Genomic DNA, 16,749 nt, shown 5'->3' with positions numbered 1-16,749 from the left:
AGCAATCAAATCAGCCACAGTAGAGTGCATATGTTACACTTCAATTCATATGAACAAATGGGAATTTAGTCAACATAAACGTTGTTAAAACTATTCATTGCACTGCATAAAATGTGTGTTCATGACTATGCAGCACAAGGAAAAAATATAACTATAAAGGAAATAAAGCATACCTTGAAGACCTTGGCGGCGAGTGGATCCTTTTCCAAATCAATATCTAAAGGATCAATATCAACTTCCATCAGGTCTTGCAGTAATTCAAGGTCAATTTCTTTATCTTTATCCAAAGATGATAGAGGAGGAGCACCTTTGGGTGATGAAAACAGCTTTAATACTGCCAAGTAGAGAGGTCTGCCACCTAATCACCATGGGCCTTGAGGACGATTACTGGGCAATTTTAAGGCTGTACTTTCATAATTACAGTTTTCTAGCATTTAAAAAAAGTAAATAAAGGAAGAACTACCTTATAGTTAACATTTTCAACTTCAGCACATTTTTTTAAAAAAAGATCTCAATGTGAGGCCAACTTCCTTGTATGATGACCTGTATTTTGTTTATACTTTATCAATGTCAGTGTTCTCCCCAGGGTCAAACATGTGGGCGGGCCACCCAGGTAAAATCAATTACCGCCCGGCTTGCTGCGTTTCCAGCTGCCATCACCGCGTAACCGGCTATCACGCTGAGTTACCTCGCAAAAACCAGCGCTGCTACCGAATCTGCACAGCTCTGTGCAGAGTAGCAAAGTACTCGTTTACCCGCAGCGTGTCCGTCCCCCTTCGGCACATATAGGCTCTATTAGAGTGTACGGCGGAAGCTTTCACTCACCACTCGTCGCCGTTAGGTTTCCCCTGCTTGCCTGTTACCGGCTCACATTTATGATACCCTTTAGTGGCAGGGCACTACTGCATAGCGTCATAGATATGAGCCGGTAATCTGCTAATAGAGCCTGTATGTGGCGAAGGGGGACGGACACGCTGCGGGTAAACAAGTATTTTGCTACTCTGCTCTGTGCGTGGGGGGGGGGATGTTTGGAAACTTGGGGAGACGAGGAGAGGGGGCGGGACATCTCACACACCAGCTCACTGAGCTGAGATTCTGCCCCGCATTTGGCAGAGGAGGAACTCGGGGGTCAGGGTTGAACTGGAAATATGACTGGGTCACTTGGGGGGGGCTTCCAGGCTGCCATGGATCTCATGGCTAGAGCAGCAGCAATGGCATTACCGGTGGACGAGTTGGGACTGGGAGCCACTTGGTATTGCAGAAAAAAAAAAAAAAAATTACAGAACGATTAAAAAAATAAAAATAAAAAAATACTGCTAAATCCCCCCATCCCCCCTCCTCTGAAAACAGCAAATGTACATGGATGAAACCTAAAGGATGAGGGGGTTGATTAATCAAAGGAAATCGCACAAGCAACCTCCTGTTCCTTGTGCTAATAAATCGACGCAACAAAATCTGGTTTCCCTGTACGTGCACTAGTGGCATCGTTGCGTGCGTAACTAAGCAACGGCCGCACAGTTGCTTAGTTATGCACACTACGTGAACACTAACATGCGTATCGTGGCGGGAAACAAATTAAGTTGCGCTGATTTATTAGTTGCTTGTGCCGTTTCCTTTGATGAACTGGGACAATGTATAAGGAGTGATGCGGTCACTGACAATCCAGCCCTTCCTTTTGTAACAAACAGTAAAGGTGGCCATACATCTAGCGATGATGGGCAGATTCGCCTAAGTGACAGATCTCTCTCTGATCGAATCTGATTAAAGATCTGTCGGCTGTCCATACACCGCAGGCCAATTCCTGCTCGATTTCATGCAGAACTCGATCAGGAATTGGCCTTGTGATGCCGCATCCGCCTCCTACCCCCAGTGTTCTCCCCAGAATTTTTTTCCAGCCGGGTGGCATGAAATAGTAGCTGGGTGGCATGAAAAAGTAGCCGGGTGGGGAGAGATGAAAATGCAGGGCAACTATGCTTACAGCATAGGAGGAGGTGAAGAGGTGAGCCGATGACAGCCGGGTGGTCACCAAATCTAGCTGGGTGGAGCACCCGGCTAAAAGAGTCTGGGGAGAACACTGTACCCCCTTAATGTGCAATGTGCCCCCGCCCCTATACTTTACCTGTCCGTATGCACCGCTAGCTCCAGGCTGCATCCTTTATCCATACACATGCCCCACGTGGTTGCCAGCGTACACATGGGCGCATGTGTGGGACATAATTAGTGCATATTTGATTTTCCACACCGCCAAATTTCCCCGTGCCGCCCCACCCGGCTACTTTTTCATGCCACCCAGCTGGAAAAAAATCCTGGGGAGAACACTGAACGTGATACTGTCATTCTCTAATTGCAACTACCAGCAGTCACTAACAAAAGCTGCAGGTTGACTAGTTTTGTTAAATACCATATATGTTTGTCCCATAAGACTTATGGACCAAATAATACATTAATCGGGCCAGCGCCAGATCTCCCGGAAGCAGTCCCTCCAGCACCTCATAGCAATCCCCATGGCTCCAGCAGATTATGAAGGCAGCAGAGCACAGTCGCCTCCTGGCCAACATGCTCCTTCCTCTCAGTGTCCTATCTTCATCGTTACTGGTTCCCCCTCTCCATGACTTGACGGCATCTATGTATTCACCTTCGGATCACAGAGAGGGGGAACCTGCTACTATGAAGATAGGAGGAAAAAGAGGATGAGCACTCCGCTGCTGTTATACTCAGCAGGGGCTACGGTGACTGCACTGGGGTGTCGGAGACACAGCTTGGGGGGAGACCTAGCAGCTACTTCCATTCAAGAAGACACCCTTGCAACATGGATGCACCAGGTGTGGAATTTTTTTCTTCTGGTCTTCACCTTTTAAACCTAGGTGCCCATTATGCTCAGGTGTGTCTTATGGTGCAAATAATAAGGGAATATATTAAGCCACAACTACTAATGAACTATTGTTCCTTAAAATTACTTGGAAAAATATAAATATATATATATATATATATATATATATATATATATATATATATATATATATATTTATGAAAAAAAATTCAAAACTTTATTTGGCATTTGTAGAGTAGTTCTGTAAAGTGCAAAAGAGAACGTACGGATTAAAGTGAATTTGGCAAACGTCTAAACAACCACCTACTTAAATACCAAAACCATTAGACACCAATAAAACAGCAACTGAAATAGAGCTTCCGCAAAGAAGGAGACACTGCTAAAGACTAAAGATATACAGAAATAGTGCCTAAAACAAGTGTGCAAATTGAGTCTGATAGTCTTAAGGTGGTCAATAATGATACAATTTGCTGAACGATCGTTTACAAACAATTATTCATATGAATGATCATCAATGATTGTTTGTGACCACTAACGTACAAAAACCTCCTAACCAATTTGTTCAGATTAATGGAATTGTTCAGAAAATCAGATTGATTTCATCAATCTGATCGGATTGGTTAGGAGATTTTTGTCCTTTAGTGGTCCCCAATTGATCATTTCCTATTGTTCAGCAAATTGTATCCTTAGTGGCCACCTGTACACTACTTATTACGTAAAATGCACCAATCATGCCAGAATGAACTGCAGTCAAATTTACAAAACTATTTAAAAATTTCAAAAACCTGACCTTTAGCATAAAAAAATACATATGGTTTCTTTTTAAGCAGAAAACATTTGCATGAAATTAGCATAACCATTTGCAGCTCATTCACCATCCCCAGAGTCTAGTAAGGAGCCAAGACGGTCCTTTAACCACTTCACCACTGAGGGGTTTTACCCCCTGAGCACCAGAGCAATTTTCACCTTTCAGCGCTCCTTCCATTCATTCGTCTATAACTTTATTATTACTTATCGCAATGAAATGAACTATATCTTGTTTTTTTCGCCACCAATTAGGCTTTCTTTAGGTGGGACATTATGCCAAGAATTATTTTTTTCTAAATGTGTTTTAATGGGAAAATAGGAAAAATGTGGGGAAAAAAATAATTATTTTTCAGTTTTCGGCCATTATAGTTTTTAAATAATGCATGCTACTGTAATTAAAACCCATGAAACGTATTTGCCCTTTTGTCCCGGTTATAAAACCATTTAAATTATGTCCCTATCACAATGTTTGGCACCAATATTTTATTTGGAAATAAAGGTGCATTTTTTTCAGTTTTGCGTCCATCCCTAATTACAAGCCCATAGTTTATAAAGTAACAGTGTTATACCCTCTTGACATAAATATTTAAAAAGTTCAGTCCCTAAGGTAACTATTTATGTATTTTTTTTAATTGTAAATTTTTTAATTTTTTTTTAATTACAAAAAAAAAAAAAATGGGGAGTGTGGGAGGTAATGAGTTAATTTTATGTGTAAAAGTCATTTATTTGTATGTGAAAAATGTGTAGGGTGTAGTTTACTATTTGGCCACAAGATGGCCATAGTAACTTTTTGTTTTAATGCGACCTCCAAGCTTCCTTCCGGAAGCTTGGAGGAAGAATAAGGAGGCTGGACACGTGAGTTTTTTCTCACAATGATCGCGCTGCCCATAGGAGAGCAGCTGATCATTGCGGGGCTTAGATCAACGAACGGGAATGGATTTTCCCGTTCATTGATCTCTGGGCGAGCGGGCGGCGGCGGTTTTACTAGCGGCGGGCGGCGTGTTTACGAGCGGGAGCGCGGGCAGCGTCGGGAACGCGGAAAGTACGTGTTTCTCCGTCCCTGGTTTTTAAAGGATGGAAAAAGGGGCGGAGAAATACGTACGCGCGGGGGTAAAGTGGTTAAAGTATGCCTAAAGAGACATGTAGCATAATGAGATTATATAGGTTACCAGTTGTTTTTAGAACGTTCCTGTGTTCACTTATTCTATTTTGTCACTATATGAATCATTAGTCAAAGTTAACTAATGTAGCCAATTCTTGATAATTCAAGCTCTTAAAACTTGTGTTAAAGGACACCTGAAGTTAGAGCAGGAGTGTCAAACTCAAATACAAAGTGGGCCGAAATTGTACACTAGGACCTAGTCACGGGCCAATCTCAATGTCCACTGGCCACCTTCCTCCCTTTTAAAGTTCCCAGGTGTCTAATGGCCCACTCTCCAACCCCTACATAGTTCCCAGGTGTCTAGTGGTCCTCCCTCCCCTATACAGTTCCCTAGTGTTAAGTGCTTTTCCCCTACTTCCCCCATATGGCTTTCCAGGTGTTCTTGGGCTTCACCTCCAATATAGCTTCCCTGGTGGTCTAGTGGGCCAAACATAATGCAAAGTGGGGAAACCACTTGAGATTTAATGGCTCTGAGGGACAGATTTGGCCTACGGGCCTGAGTTGAACATGTAGGAGTTAGAGAGACAAAGAGGCTTAAGATATCCATATCAATTGCTGCTAAGATAACTACTATCACTGAAGTGAAGAAGGAACATCAAGCAGTGCCACCCTGATAAAATGGTAGACCAATCCCTCTTTAAACCTACATTTTTTAATCTTTAAAACCAAAATAATAGAGGACTTAATACAAATCCAACTTAGGAATCATTATACAATTGCTTCTCTATTTTTTCACTTTATGAAACAACTGACTCCATATACACAAAAAATGTTCTGGCAACCCTGCCTGGAAATGCAACAGAATTACTAGTAACAATGTATAATCTCTCAGTGTTTATCTGGATTCTACCTACCGGTGATATCAGGTGTTAATGGCTCTTCCACCGCTTCCACTAATGGTATGACAGAAGACTGCTGTAAAGAGTCATCAGAGTCTCCAGCTGAGGCTCCAGCATCCTCTGCCATGGCTCCTTCTTCGAGGGCTTCAGCTGCCATAGGGGCCATCAGCTCTCCTGTCATGCAAAATGCAGTGAGCAAGAATGAATTATCTATAACAGACAACTGTACACGCAGCAGAAACTATCTACTAAAAGGGAAAGTGCATTGAAGGAACTAATGGAAATTTAAAATAAAGACCGGACATATCAGTTCATAACTCAAGTTTATAAAATGACTACAAGTTTTCTCTGCACTTCCCCATCAAATACCCCCAATTGTGTGTACCAAAACACTTATAGCAAATGTATGCCAAAACTGAGCTTAACAGGCTGAATGTACATATAGATTAAATTACTGATAATAAGGACTTGTGTATTATCCGTTTTCCTTCCCCCTTTGAGGTCTCTAGATTTTTGAATTTACGTTTTCAATTTCCCACGGGGAAACAAAGCGGCCTCCAATCCTCAGTGAGAATTACTTTTGGACCCTTTACACATTTATCTTTATTCAAACTGTGACTTTGCAGGGCTGCTCACACATGAGAGCCTGGTCTGCAGTTTGTCGCTCAGGAAAGGTTGTTCTAGGCTGAGGACCAATGCCTACAAAAACTCGACAATATCACATGACTAGAAATTTTTAAAAGTTAATCAGTAGATTGTATCATCCTAATTCAAAAGTTCATACTAGAAAGGGTAACCATTGGTCAATGGGAGCAGATTGGTATGATAGGAAGGGTTGGGGAAATTTTACAACTGAAACCAGTGCCTTAAGCCTGGTAGACAACTTGAATTTTGATTGGCCAAGCTCTGACCAATTTCACCACCTCCATACAGTATGTGGGCCAATAGATTGTGAATACTATGAACAGATTGTCTAGGTACGACATCATACTTACAGGATAGTGGTAAAATTGGCCAATCAGAATGTCAAAAGTGTGCAGCAAGCTTTACTCCACATAATAAAAAAGGTCATTTCACAGCAAAGAAAAATTACCGATGCAAGCCAAACCTCTAAAGGCAGCATCAGTGTGAAACAGCTGCAAAAAACCTTAACCTACTAAAGTAGTACCATACCTGCCAAAATGTCTTGAAGCATGCAGGTCAGAGAGTACTGTGCCCATGCACCACCCCAAGAGATATCTCCTCTATTGAAGTCTGTCCCAACAAGTAGCAGTAAAAGCCTTTCCAGCTGCTGCTCATTCACCACTTCACACAAATGTATGGTAGGACGGGTAGCATTCGCTATCCTTGCAAGCACCTAATAAAAACAGTAAATGTCTGTAAATAGGACAGAAGCTTCAAAATTACATAAATGCTCATATTACAGTTTATTTACAAATAATGTAAGGTAATCAACTTTGTTGATGCTCTTGGTAACTAGAGTATACCTTCAAGTAACAAACTGAATTTACTGCACTGGTGTGTGTAGAAGTTTATGTATAAGGACTTGCACTAGATATTTATGAAGGGGGAAAAAAAAAAAGTCCATATTGGAAAGTGGAGAATTGGAGCAGTGTACTGAATAAAGGAGCATTCCACTTTCATAAGAAAAACAAAAATTAAAAGTAATAAATACAGTTTATACATATATACCCAGACACACAATAGTTACACTGGAAGGCTAGGTCACACATTTAGTGAATTAGTGAAAAGCTGAGGCACACATTGGGGAGCACTCAAAAGATGGAATATACTTAAAAGGTACCTAAAGTGACATGAGATAAGTATAGGCACATGTAGTGCTAAAATTACTTAGAGACTCTGTAACATAAAAAAAATCCCCTGGGGGTAACTCACCTCGCGTGGGGGAAGCCTCGGGATCCTAATGAGCCTTCCCACGCCGTCCTCTGTCCCACGGGGGTCTCGCTGCAGCCCTCCGAACAGCCGGCGACAGACCCGACTGTCAATCCAATATTTACCTTTGCTGGCTCCAGCGGGGGCGCTGTGGCTGCTTTCCGCTCCGAAGTAGACGGAAATACCCGATCTCAGTCGGGTCCGCTCTACTGAGCAGGCGCCGGAAACTTGCACCTGCACAGTAGAGCAGACCCGACGGCGATCGGGTATTTCCGCCTACTTCGGAGCCGACAGCCACCAGAGCGCCTGCACAGGAGCCGGGAAGGTAAATATTGACGTCATCTTGTACGGAGGGCTGCAGCGAGACCCCTGAGGTAAGGAGGACGGCGTGGGAAGCCTCATTAGGATACTGAGGCTTCCCCCCACTCAAGGTGAGTACCCCCAGGGGACGGTTTAACGTTACAAATTCTCTTTAAAGCGACACTGGAGCAAAAAAATGTTTATGATACAATGAACTATGTGTAGTATGGATAATTGATAGAACATTAGTAGCAAAGAAAATAATTTAATATTTCTATTTTCACTTCTATAGTTTTTCTTATATAACATTGCATCATCCTCTATAATAACATCCCTGTGGTCTCTGTGTCCCATGTTCCTGTGTCCGTGCTGAAAACCATCTGCACATGTGCGCGCAGTTGAGCAGGCTCTGTGCGCGTCCCTGTGGTTGCTAAGGCAACAAGGACACAGTGTGCAAAGCAAGGACATGATGCTGCTCTCACGGGGGTAGTTGACCGCTGTGGGCAGATCTCTGTATACAAATATCTGAGTGAAATTCAACATTTTGATGCATTTTTAGGGCAGAGAGATAACCATATTTATGTGCTTAAAGCAATCCTGAAGCGAAAAAACTAAATGATATAATTAATCGTATGTATAGTATGGATAATATATAGAACATTAGTAGCAAATATAAAGAGTCCTTTTGATTTTGGGTTATGGAGCTTTTTTTTTTATAACATTGCATTCTGTAATATTTGCAGTATAGAAAGCACACTGTTTTATAAGATATAAAACAAAAGCAGAAAAAAATGACCCTTTGAACTTTCCTACAGTAAAGCCTTATCTCAAGCTGTCTCACACTTTCTCTGCTGTTGCATCTGACCATGTTGGGTCTAAGAGCTCAGAGCAGCTCTTTTGCATAAATAACGGAAGTTTTTTTTTTTTTTAACTCTTCCTGTACTGGAAAACAACATTAGGCTTTTTTTTCTTTGCTACGAATATTCTATTTCTTAGCTGTACTACATATACGATTCCTTATCGCATGAGTTTACGGTTCTTTAATGGAAAGGAGGTGCTAAACCGGAGACCATACCTTGCAAACAAACAGCAGTAAGTCAGCATGGCATGTGAAGTCCATAGATAGTAGGAAAAGAGCAAGCTTCTGCACAACAGAAATACAACGCTCATGTGCCAAAGTGAAAGGAAGAGGCTCAATTTCTGGGCTCTCTTTTGTTGTAGCCACTTCTGTGTCTTGAGCAGACCGCGGCCACTCTGCAGTACGGCGCAGTCGTATCAAATCTTTAAAGTGCTGCAAAAGAAAAAAAACATTTTTATAGTAAAACAGAGGGGAAAAAAAGTCTAACGTATTCCTACTATAATGTACTTTTTGTTTTCTGAAGTTGAGATTGAAATTTTTTATTAAAGTAACAAAACATGGAATTATGACATTTACATAAAAAGGACAGGACAACAAGGTAACATTGCATTTAAATCATACTCTCAACAGACAGAAAAACCTGAACTGAGTATATAATGCAAAGGAGAAGAGGAAGGTATTCAATATATCAAATTTGAGTAGGGACTAGGAGTCCAGGGCTCATACAAAAGTTGCCTTGTACAATCATAAGCATAAGGAAGGGGGTAAATAAAATAAGAAAAATCAAACTGGGGTGGGGATGGGAGGGAGAGAAAATGTCTAGATGAGCTCAAATGTGTTCCAGGGGAATAGAACCAGCTATCTGGAGCATGCATAGTATAGGGTAGGGAATAGGAGGGGGTTTGGCCACAATCCAAGTTCAGGCACATATCTTATTGCCTGGGCCCTAATACTATTTTAGATGCATTTGGTTAGCTAAAATACAGCATTTTTCTAAAGAAATTGTCCAGGGAGGGAGTTGCACCGTGCAGCCAAACACTTCTAGCTGGGTTCTAAATTAACATGTGCTCTAAACATTAAGAGGATCAAGTAAGGTTACAAATAAATGTATTCAATGTAACAGGCACATTTTTGTACTCCTGAAACCCATTTAATAATGCTAATAACATTAAGGTCTCGTTCACATTAGGCATTCGGCTGTGCATTCGGAATGCAAAGTACACGATTGCACACCATCTGTGTTGTGCTGCACATCCCATTCATTACAGTTAATCTGATCAGCGCTGCGCTTTGCTGAAAATGTGTGCAGCACTGCGATAGCACATTGCACTGCTGTGCAGCACCGCTATCTGAACGCCAGAAGTGCTGTCCATGCACGGCGCACACCACGCACGCTGTGTGAACGAAGCCTTAGTGTGAACAAGGGCTTAGATTTAGGAGTGTGAACGAGATCTTGGATTCATGTGTACACAAATTGTAAGAAATAACATCTGGGAAAGAGTTGCTGAAACCACTCACTTTCGAAGTAGCTTGTTTGAGTTTTGCTTGTTCCACCAAAAGCTTGTAGGATGATCCCTTGTTGCTCTGGATTTTTTCTTTTTCAATTTGCTCTACTAAAGCCTTCTGTTTTGCCTTTAGTAGGTTAAGTTGCTAGAGGAAAAGTTAATTTATTAAATGAAATAATGAACTTTTATCAGCATCAACTAATAAGACTTTTACTCCGAACCAATGCTAAAAGAAATCTATGCTGAGTTTTGCTAGTTCTCACACTAATCATTTGGTTTAAACTTTAAAGCCAACATCTGAGCTTAAAGGAAACCTGAGACTAGTAAAAGGTACCATAAATATTTATACTTGCCTGGTGCTTTCTCCAGCCCCCTTCAGGCGTTGAGCCCCCTCTGGTCTCCCAGGGCCATGCCAGGTAAACTTGACCAGTCACGCATGTACGTCCCAACTGTGCACGGCCCTGACGCATTCCCAGCAACAAAGGCGGGCGAGACAGAGTCATGCATGTGTGTCAGATCAAGTTTATCGGGACGGCCAAAGGATGACTGGAGCTGCCCCAGGAGATGGGAGGGGGTCTTAAAGGGGAACTGAAGAGAGAGGTATATGGAGGCTGCCATGTTTATTTCATTTTAAGCAATGCCAGTTGCCTGGCAGCCCTGCTGATCCTCTGCCTCTAATATTAGCCATAGACCCTGTACAAGCATGCAGCAGATCAGGTAGTTCAGACTTTAAAGTCAGATCTGACAAGACTAGCTGCATGCTTGTTTCTGGTGTTATTCAGATACTACTGCAGAGAAATAGACCAGCAGGGCTGCCAGGCAACTGGTACTGATTAAAAGGAAATAAATATGGCAGCCTCCGTATACCTTTTACTTCAGTTCCCCTTTAACGGGCTGGAGGGAACCCCAGTTAGGTATAAATGTTTTCCTTTTACTCGTCTCAGTTACACTTTAAAAAGTGAGCTGTATCTTTTAAAAAGGCAGCAATGGTATCCACCACATTTCTCTCAGCACAGCTTTCCTTCAACATGAACCTGGCATGAAATGAGAGAGAAAAGGAAAATCAGCTACAATGTGTGACACAGAGGTGCCTGGCTCTTCTACTGACCACATATGCTATTGCTCCGTTGTTATTGCCTGATGAAGCGGGATCAAATCTGCAAAACGCGCTGCATATTTGGAGTTCATAAATAAAATATATTGACTGTCTTCACTACAGTCGTTGTGTGTCTACTTGAAGGAGATAATTCCACCACTACCTCCTCTATTTACCAAGAATTTGTTTTTTTTAAGCTCATTTAGCTTCCTTTTATCCTTTTGTTCTCTTGCAAAACATTTCGATCAGTTTTTCGACTTAAAAAGTATATTTTTAAATATACCATGACAACAAGTAGATAAATTAGGAGTTTGAACAAAATTAAAAAAATGATATCACATCACAATGGATTACTGTTTTCTTGCACTGAGCATTTGCATAATAAATCGATTTACCATTTATCAGGATGAAATAATAATTACATTTGTAGAGGCATTTCAGTTAACTCAAATACGTTGGTGCTCAGAGGAATAAAGTAACTGACCTGCAATAAAAGCATGCAATTTCTCATTTATCAGGTGCTATTAATTACAATGCTGGACATCTGAAGGGTTTCCCCACCAACTAAATATACTAAATATACTTAGTCAAGATTTATACTGAATTACTACTATTGTACCTCTATATGCAGAAACAATTGAGCACAATCTAAAACCCCTAGAAAAATCACTACACATTTAAAGGGAGTCTGAAGTGATTTTTAAAATAACGCACCTAAGGAGAGGGAAGGCTCTCGGTCCTATAGAGCCTTCCCGTTCTCCTCCCAGTCCCTGTGTTCTCCCGCAGGCTTCCCCCGTTAGCAGTCCACTACTGTTCAGTCATGGACTGCTCTCTTCTGTGTTGTGTAGGCTTCGGCAGTCTTCGGAAGTGCTCGGGCTTCTAAAGACAGGCCGCTCCATACTGTGCATGCGCGAGCGACCTGTCTCCCGCACTCACAGTACAGAGCCGCCGGTCTCCAGAAGCCCGAGTGCTTTCGGAGACTGTGGAAGCTTCCCGTGGCTGGAGATTCAAACAGGGGAGCCTACGGGGGAATGAGGAGACCAGCAGGAGAACGGGAAAACTGAATAGGACCCAGAGCCTTCCCTCTCATTCAGCATTTCTTTTTATTTTAAAGAATGCTTCAGACTTCATTAAGTGGACCAAATTCCAGATTAAATATAGCGGTCTTCAGTGTAGACAATGTTATATTTAGTTTCCAAATATGCTCTGCTTCAGTCTTGGGACTTATATCTAAATTGTATGAGTAATGAGCAGGCACCAGAACATGAACTGAGGGAGGCATCGCCGATCTGGAGAACACTCCCATTTTATTGTTACAAAATAGTATGTTCCACACCATACAGATTACCTGCTTGTGGTGAACAAGCTGCTTCCTAATCTTCCGGGAGTACAGCCTGTCCAAACTACTGTTTCCCTTCGATGATCTGTTAAGACTCTGTGTATGCAGGCTGTTGTTTATGAAACTCCACTGGTTCCCTGTACAGAGGAATATACAATTGAATTGAACACAAATACAATTCAGCAAACAAGAAACATAAATGAGAATTAAATGAAACAGTATTGGTATTTCATATTCAAATAAAACTGAGCAATGCGGTCTACAACTACAAACAAGATGAAAGATTCTCAAACAGAAAATCCATGAAAAAAAGAATCCGGGTTCTAGAAAGTTTACCTTTATTTCAGGTTACAGAAAGCACATTGCCAGCCTTTATTGCTACACCTATACAGAGATCTAACAGTGCAAACTTGCTAAAAAAATAAAAAAATATCTAGAAGGAAGGTGTTGTAATAGGCACAGTCGGCTATAAATACCTGACATGATCCGCTCTCGCTCTTTACCATTCAAGGGCTTTTTTGAGGCTGCAGCTTCATCTTCCACTGTAGCAACGTAATCAAGTAAACGAGAAACCAACATGACCACCCAGCTTATCATAGGTATGTCCAGGACACCTACAGAAGGGTTCAGGCAAAAACAAACTTACTATGTATTGATATATTGCATTGTAAGCAAATCAATTAACACACGTTCTGTGACAAAACTTTTCTGAGCCCACAAATATCTGACAGCAGTTCATCTATACAGACACTACCCAATTATGTTCATGGACTATAATCCTACAACACAGAAAGAGCACGCAAGCGATGCTTACTACAGTTCTTCACTGGATAGAGCAGTAAAATGCTAGAAGTGGCAACGATGTCCACATTACATCTGGTGTCTTCTGACATCTGACAGACTATAAGTGGAGCATAGTACTACCTAGGTAAACTATCATCATTTAGACCTCAATTGTTTACATAAAGTCAATGTGTGCACATATGGTGGGCTTCTAAACAGATTTTCATTAAATCAAATATTTTCTACCCTCTAACTTTATTACATCACACAAATAACTACACCGAAACACATTTTCACTCATATTTACAAGAAACGTAACCACAAATAAAACCAAAAGCTTAGTTCTCCCTAACAAGGAAGTCTATTGCATTAAAATACAGGTTTATCCTACTAGTCAGGCCCGAGCAACATATTGCCAAAATAGAAAAAGGTAGGGATGGTTTGGATATAGACCTAAGCAACAGGGCGACATTTTTATTGGGTGGCCTGAAAAGTCCACCTGCCATGTTGGTATCCTCTAAATTGGATTCAGCTCAATTTTAAAATCAATCACCCCCACCTGCACTGCATATCTAAACCAACCCTACCGACTACCATTTTAATAATATATTGCCCGGTCCTGACTTGTGGGATACCCTACACGCATAAAAACTATTTACCTTCCACACGCCTATACACAGGCAGATGTGGCTGTAGAGGCGATAAAAGGTTGTCCAACAGATTCAGCAAACTTTCCAGGACACCACTGTTACTAAGAGATCTTTGGCCTATGCAAGAAAGCAGCATGAAGACTCTGTGAATTGAATGAGAACAGCATACATTAGCACAAGATTTAGAGAACTCTCTCACTAAAAGACTCGCTCACACATGTCTGATTAACTCAACTACTGAGCAATAAACAAATATTTAAAGGGCAACTATCAAAGTTGACAAACTCTAAATGCCATACATTTCCAGTAGTACTAGTTTTGTTTTTTTACCTCTTCATGATTTACGTGAAGAAAATTACATTTACAGAGATCAGTTTTCACTTTGGGCATTACTATGGGAGGACTGTGTCCAGCACACAGAAACAATCTTCACTGGCCGTAATACTGTGACTAACGTGTTCAGAATGATAGAAAGTAGAAATATAGCTTCAAATGTGTGTAAATAATCATCAGCTGCAGCTCTGTGTGTCTGATCCTGTGTCTCTCCCTCTGCCTCGCAGTGTAAAGTAAACAGCTTACAGCCCGCAATATAACATTCTGAATGATGGTGGAAGCATCCAATTAAGAAAAAGTATAGGTCCTTCTTGCAGATCCTTCTCTGTATCTAAAAATCCCTCAGCTGTTCTCATATGATCTATGAGATAGCAGGCATGGCAGAAAAACAGTAAATCATTCCTCTGAGTAGTGACAGAGGAGTGTAACCTAGCTACATGATATGGCTCTAGCATCGACGTGGAAACAAAACTGTTACAAACAGCTGGTAAACGAGGCATTTTTTTTCCACACAGGCTGTGATGAGAGACCTCTGAAAATATTTCTAGTGTTGCTGGCTAAAAGCTTTATAGGCATGTGGGGTTTACTGAAGAATAGTTTCTGCCATAGTTGTTATTTAAGCTTGATTTCACACAAAAACAAGTTTTTACATCGGGGAAAGGTTCTTTGAACTACTAGCATTATTATTATTTCTATCTAATGTACAAGATTTCCTCAATTTCTATTTTGGGATACAATTATAAGTAAATCATCTTGAGTTTCTAGCCTTTGGATTCTAACCTCCCCCCCCTAGAGTAAGAAAGCATTAATAATTGTCAGGGTTGCAAAAAAGATTTGGATCAAGTAAGGCTGTAAGGGCATAGACTGAAGAGCTACCACTTATCTAAAGCATACACTGTGCACACATCAATAAATAAAACTAAACAAAGTATATATTAGAAAATGCATATATAAAATCTTACCGATCCTGAGGAAAGATCAGCAGCTGCTCAGAGTTGTAAAGTTCTTGTAAAACATTGGAGAGAAACTGTCCCCACCATCTCTCAGCACCACAGAGCTGCACCAATAGAAGGCCGGTATGCAGCCGTATCTTTGGGGTTCCACTTATGCACAGGTGTTTAAAAAGCTCTTCACAGGCCTGTGCATGGAAAGTGTTCTGGAGAACTGCAGGCACTGAATGTCCTTCAGGGAGAAAACAAATATTAGCATTCACAAGGGTTTTCTCTGCATTAAAAGAATATTTTATTATTGCTCTCTCAACTGTTCTGGATGCATGGCTCCTTTAAATGGCAGTGGAGGGGAAACTTACCGTATATTCTGGCGTATAAGACGACCCCCCAACTTTTCCCGTTAAAATATAGAGTTTCGGATATACTCGCTGTATAAGACTACCGCTCTTCCAATGCACACCAAATTAAAATTTAAAACAAAAATCATATACTGGTGCTGTGTATGAACAGATACTGGTGCTGTACTGTATGTGGTACCCAGTATATAACAGTATATAGGCGATTGACTGGTTGGATTGGTCAACGCTCCCTCTCCCTAAGTGGATTGGTCAGCTCTCCTTGTCTCCCTGTGTATCAGAGCGGTATGGAAGAATAGACCGCGCTGTACCCATGAAACGCACCTCTTTCACACTTCTGGCCCACCCTTGTATCCCATTTACCACCTCTCAGATCTCACACAAGTGCACTTGCGCCGCTTCACTACAGTCCTCAGCAGCGAGATCTGAGAGTCTGTAACAGGGCATCACCCGGCATCAATGACACCCGGTGTATAAAACGACCACTGACTTTTCAGAAGATTTTCAAGGGTTAAAAAGTAGTCTTATACACCAGAATATACAGTACCTGTTTTCACATAAACTTTTAATTGAAAAACAATACATGGACAAATACATAGACATTATAATGCTCATGGAAGTTTTAATAGAAAAGGCACTCTTTTAGGCAAATAACTAACCACTGGAGGAGTGGAGGAGGCTGAGTAATGTATCCAGAAGGTATCGAATAATTGTGCGCAGCTGCTCGGTTGAGGACGTATGAATGAGCTCTCGAGAATCATACTGCTCCTTTAGTGTTTTCCTGCTCATGCCGAGGGCCACTTTGAGCCTTTGAACAGCATGATGAGCCAAGTTCAGTTGGAGTTGTAGCTGTATGCAGTCCTGGTAAGCAGAAAACACTCTGCTGTCTTCTTCTACAGCTTTATCTGGCTTTCTGAGAAAATATTGTGCATTATTGGCACTGTTCAGTGGGGGGAGATCAATGCTCTGCAGAAGAGTCTCTAGCCGATGGCAAGCAAGATTATATCTAGATAACAGGAAAAAAATGCTGTTATACCATCAAAATGT

The 16,749-nt window shown here is 41.3% G+C and overlaps 1 protein-coding gene across 6 annotated transcripts in view; it reads right to left on the bottom strand.

Annotated features, from left to right (window-relative positions):
- The window catches only part of BIRC6 (baculoviral IAP repeat containing 6), a 342,965-nt gene that overhangs the window by 200,307 nt on the left and 125,909 nt on the right, over positions 1-16,749 (bottom strand). For 4 of the 6 annotated variants that reach the window (XM_068232104.1, XM_068232106.1, XM_068232105.1 and 1 more), the window contains exons 29-38: positions 16,362-16,708; positions 15,359-15,578; positions 14,073-14,206; positions 13,107-13,244; positions 12,640-12,767; positions 10,209-10,340; positions 8,907-9,122; positions 6,812-6,995; positions 5,654-5,812; positions 174-307 (exon numbers count right to left, since the gene is read on the bottom strand). In XM_068232104.1, the coding sequence (XP_068088205.1) occupies positions 174-307; positions 5,654-5,812; positions 6,812-6,995; positions 8,907-9,122; positions 10,209-10,340; positions 12,640-12,767; positions 13,107-13,244; positions 14,073-14,206; positions 15,359-15,578; positions 16,362-16,708 (1,792 nt within the window). The remainder of the gene's footprint in view (positions 1-173; positions 308-5,653; positions 5,813-6,811; positions 6,996-8,906; positions 9,123-10,208; positions 10,341-12,639; positions 12,768-13,106; positions 13,245-14,072; positions 14,207-15,358; positions 15,579-16,361; positions 16,709-16,749) is intronic. The other 2 variants (XM_068232109.1, XM_068232108.1) reach the window with 2 other exon arrangements.

This window comes from Hyperolius riggenbachi, chromosome 4, assembly GCF_040937935.1.
Source record: "Hyperolius riggenbachi isolate aHypRig1 chromosome 4, aHypRig1.pri, whole genome shotgun sequence".
Taxonomy (NCBI): Eukaryota; Metazoa; Chordata; class Amphibia; order Anura; family Hyperoliidae; genus Hyperolius; species Hyperolius riggenbachi.
Note: the sequence above shows the minus strand (reverse complement) of the source record. Positions and strands in the feature narration are given on the sequence as shown.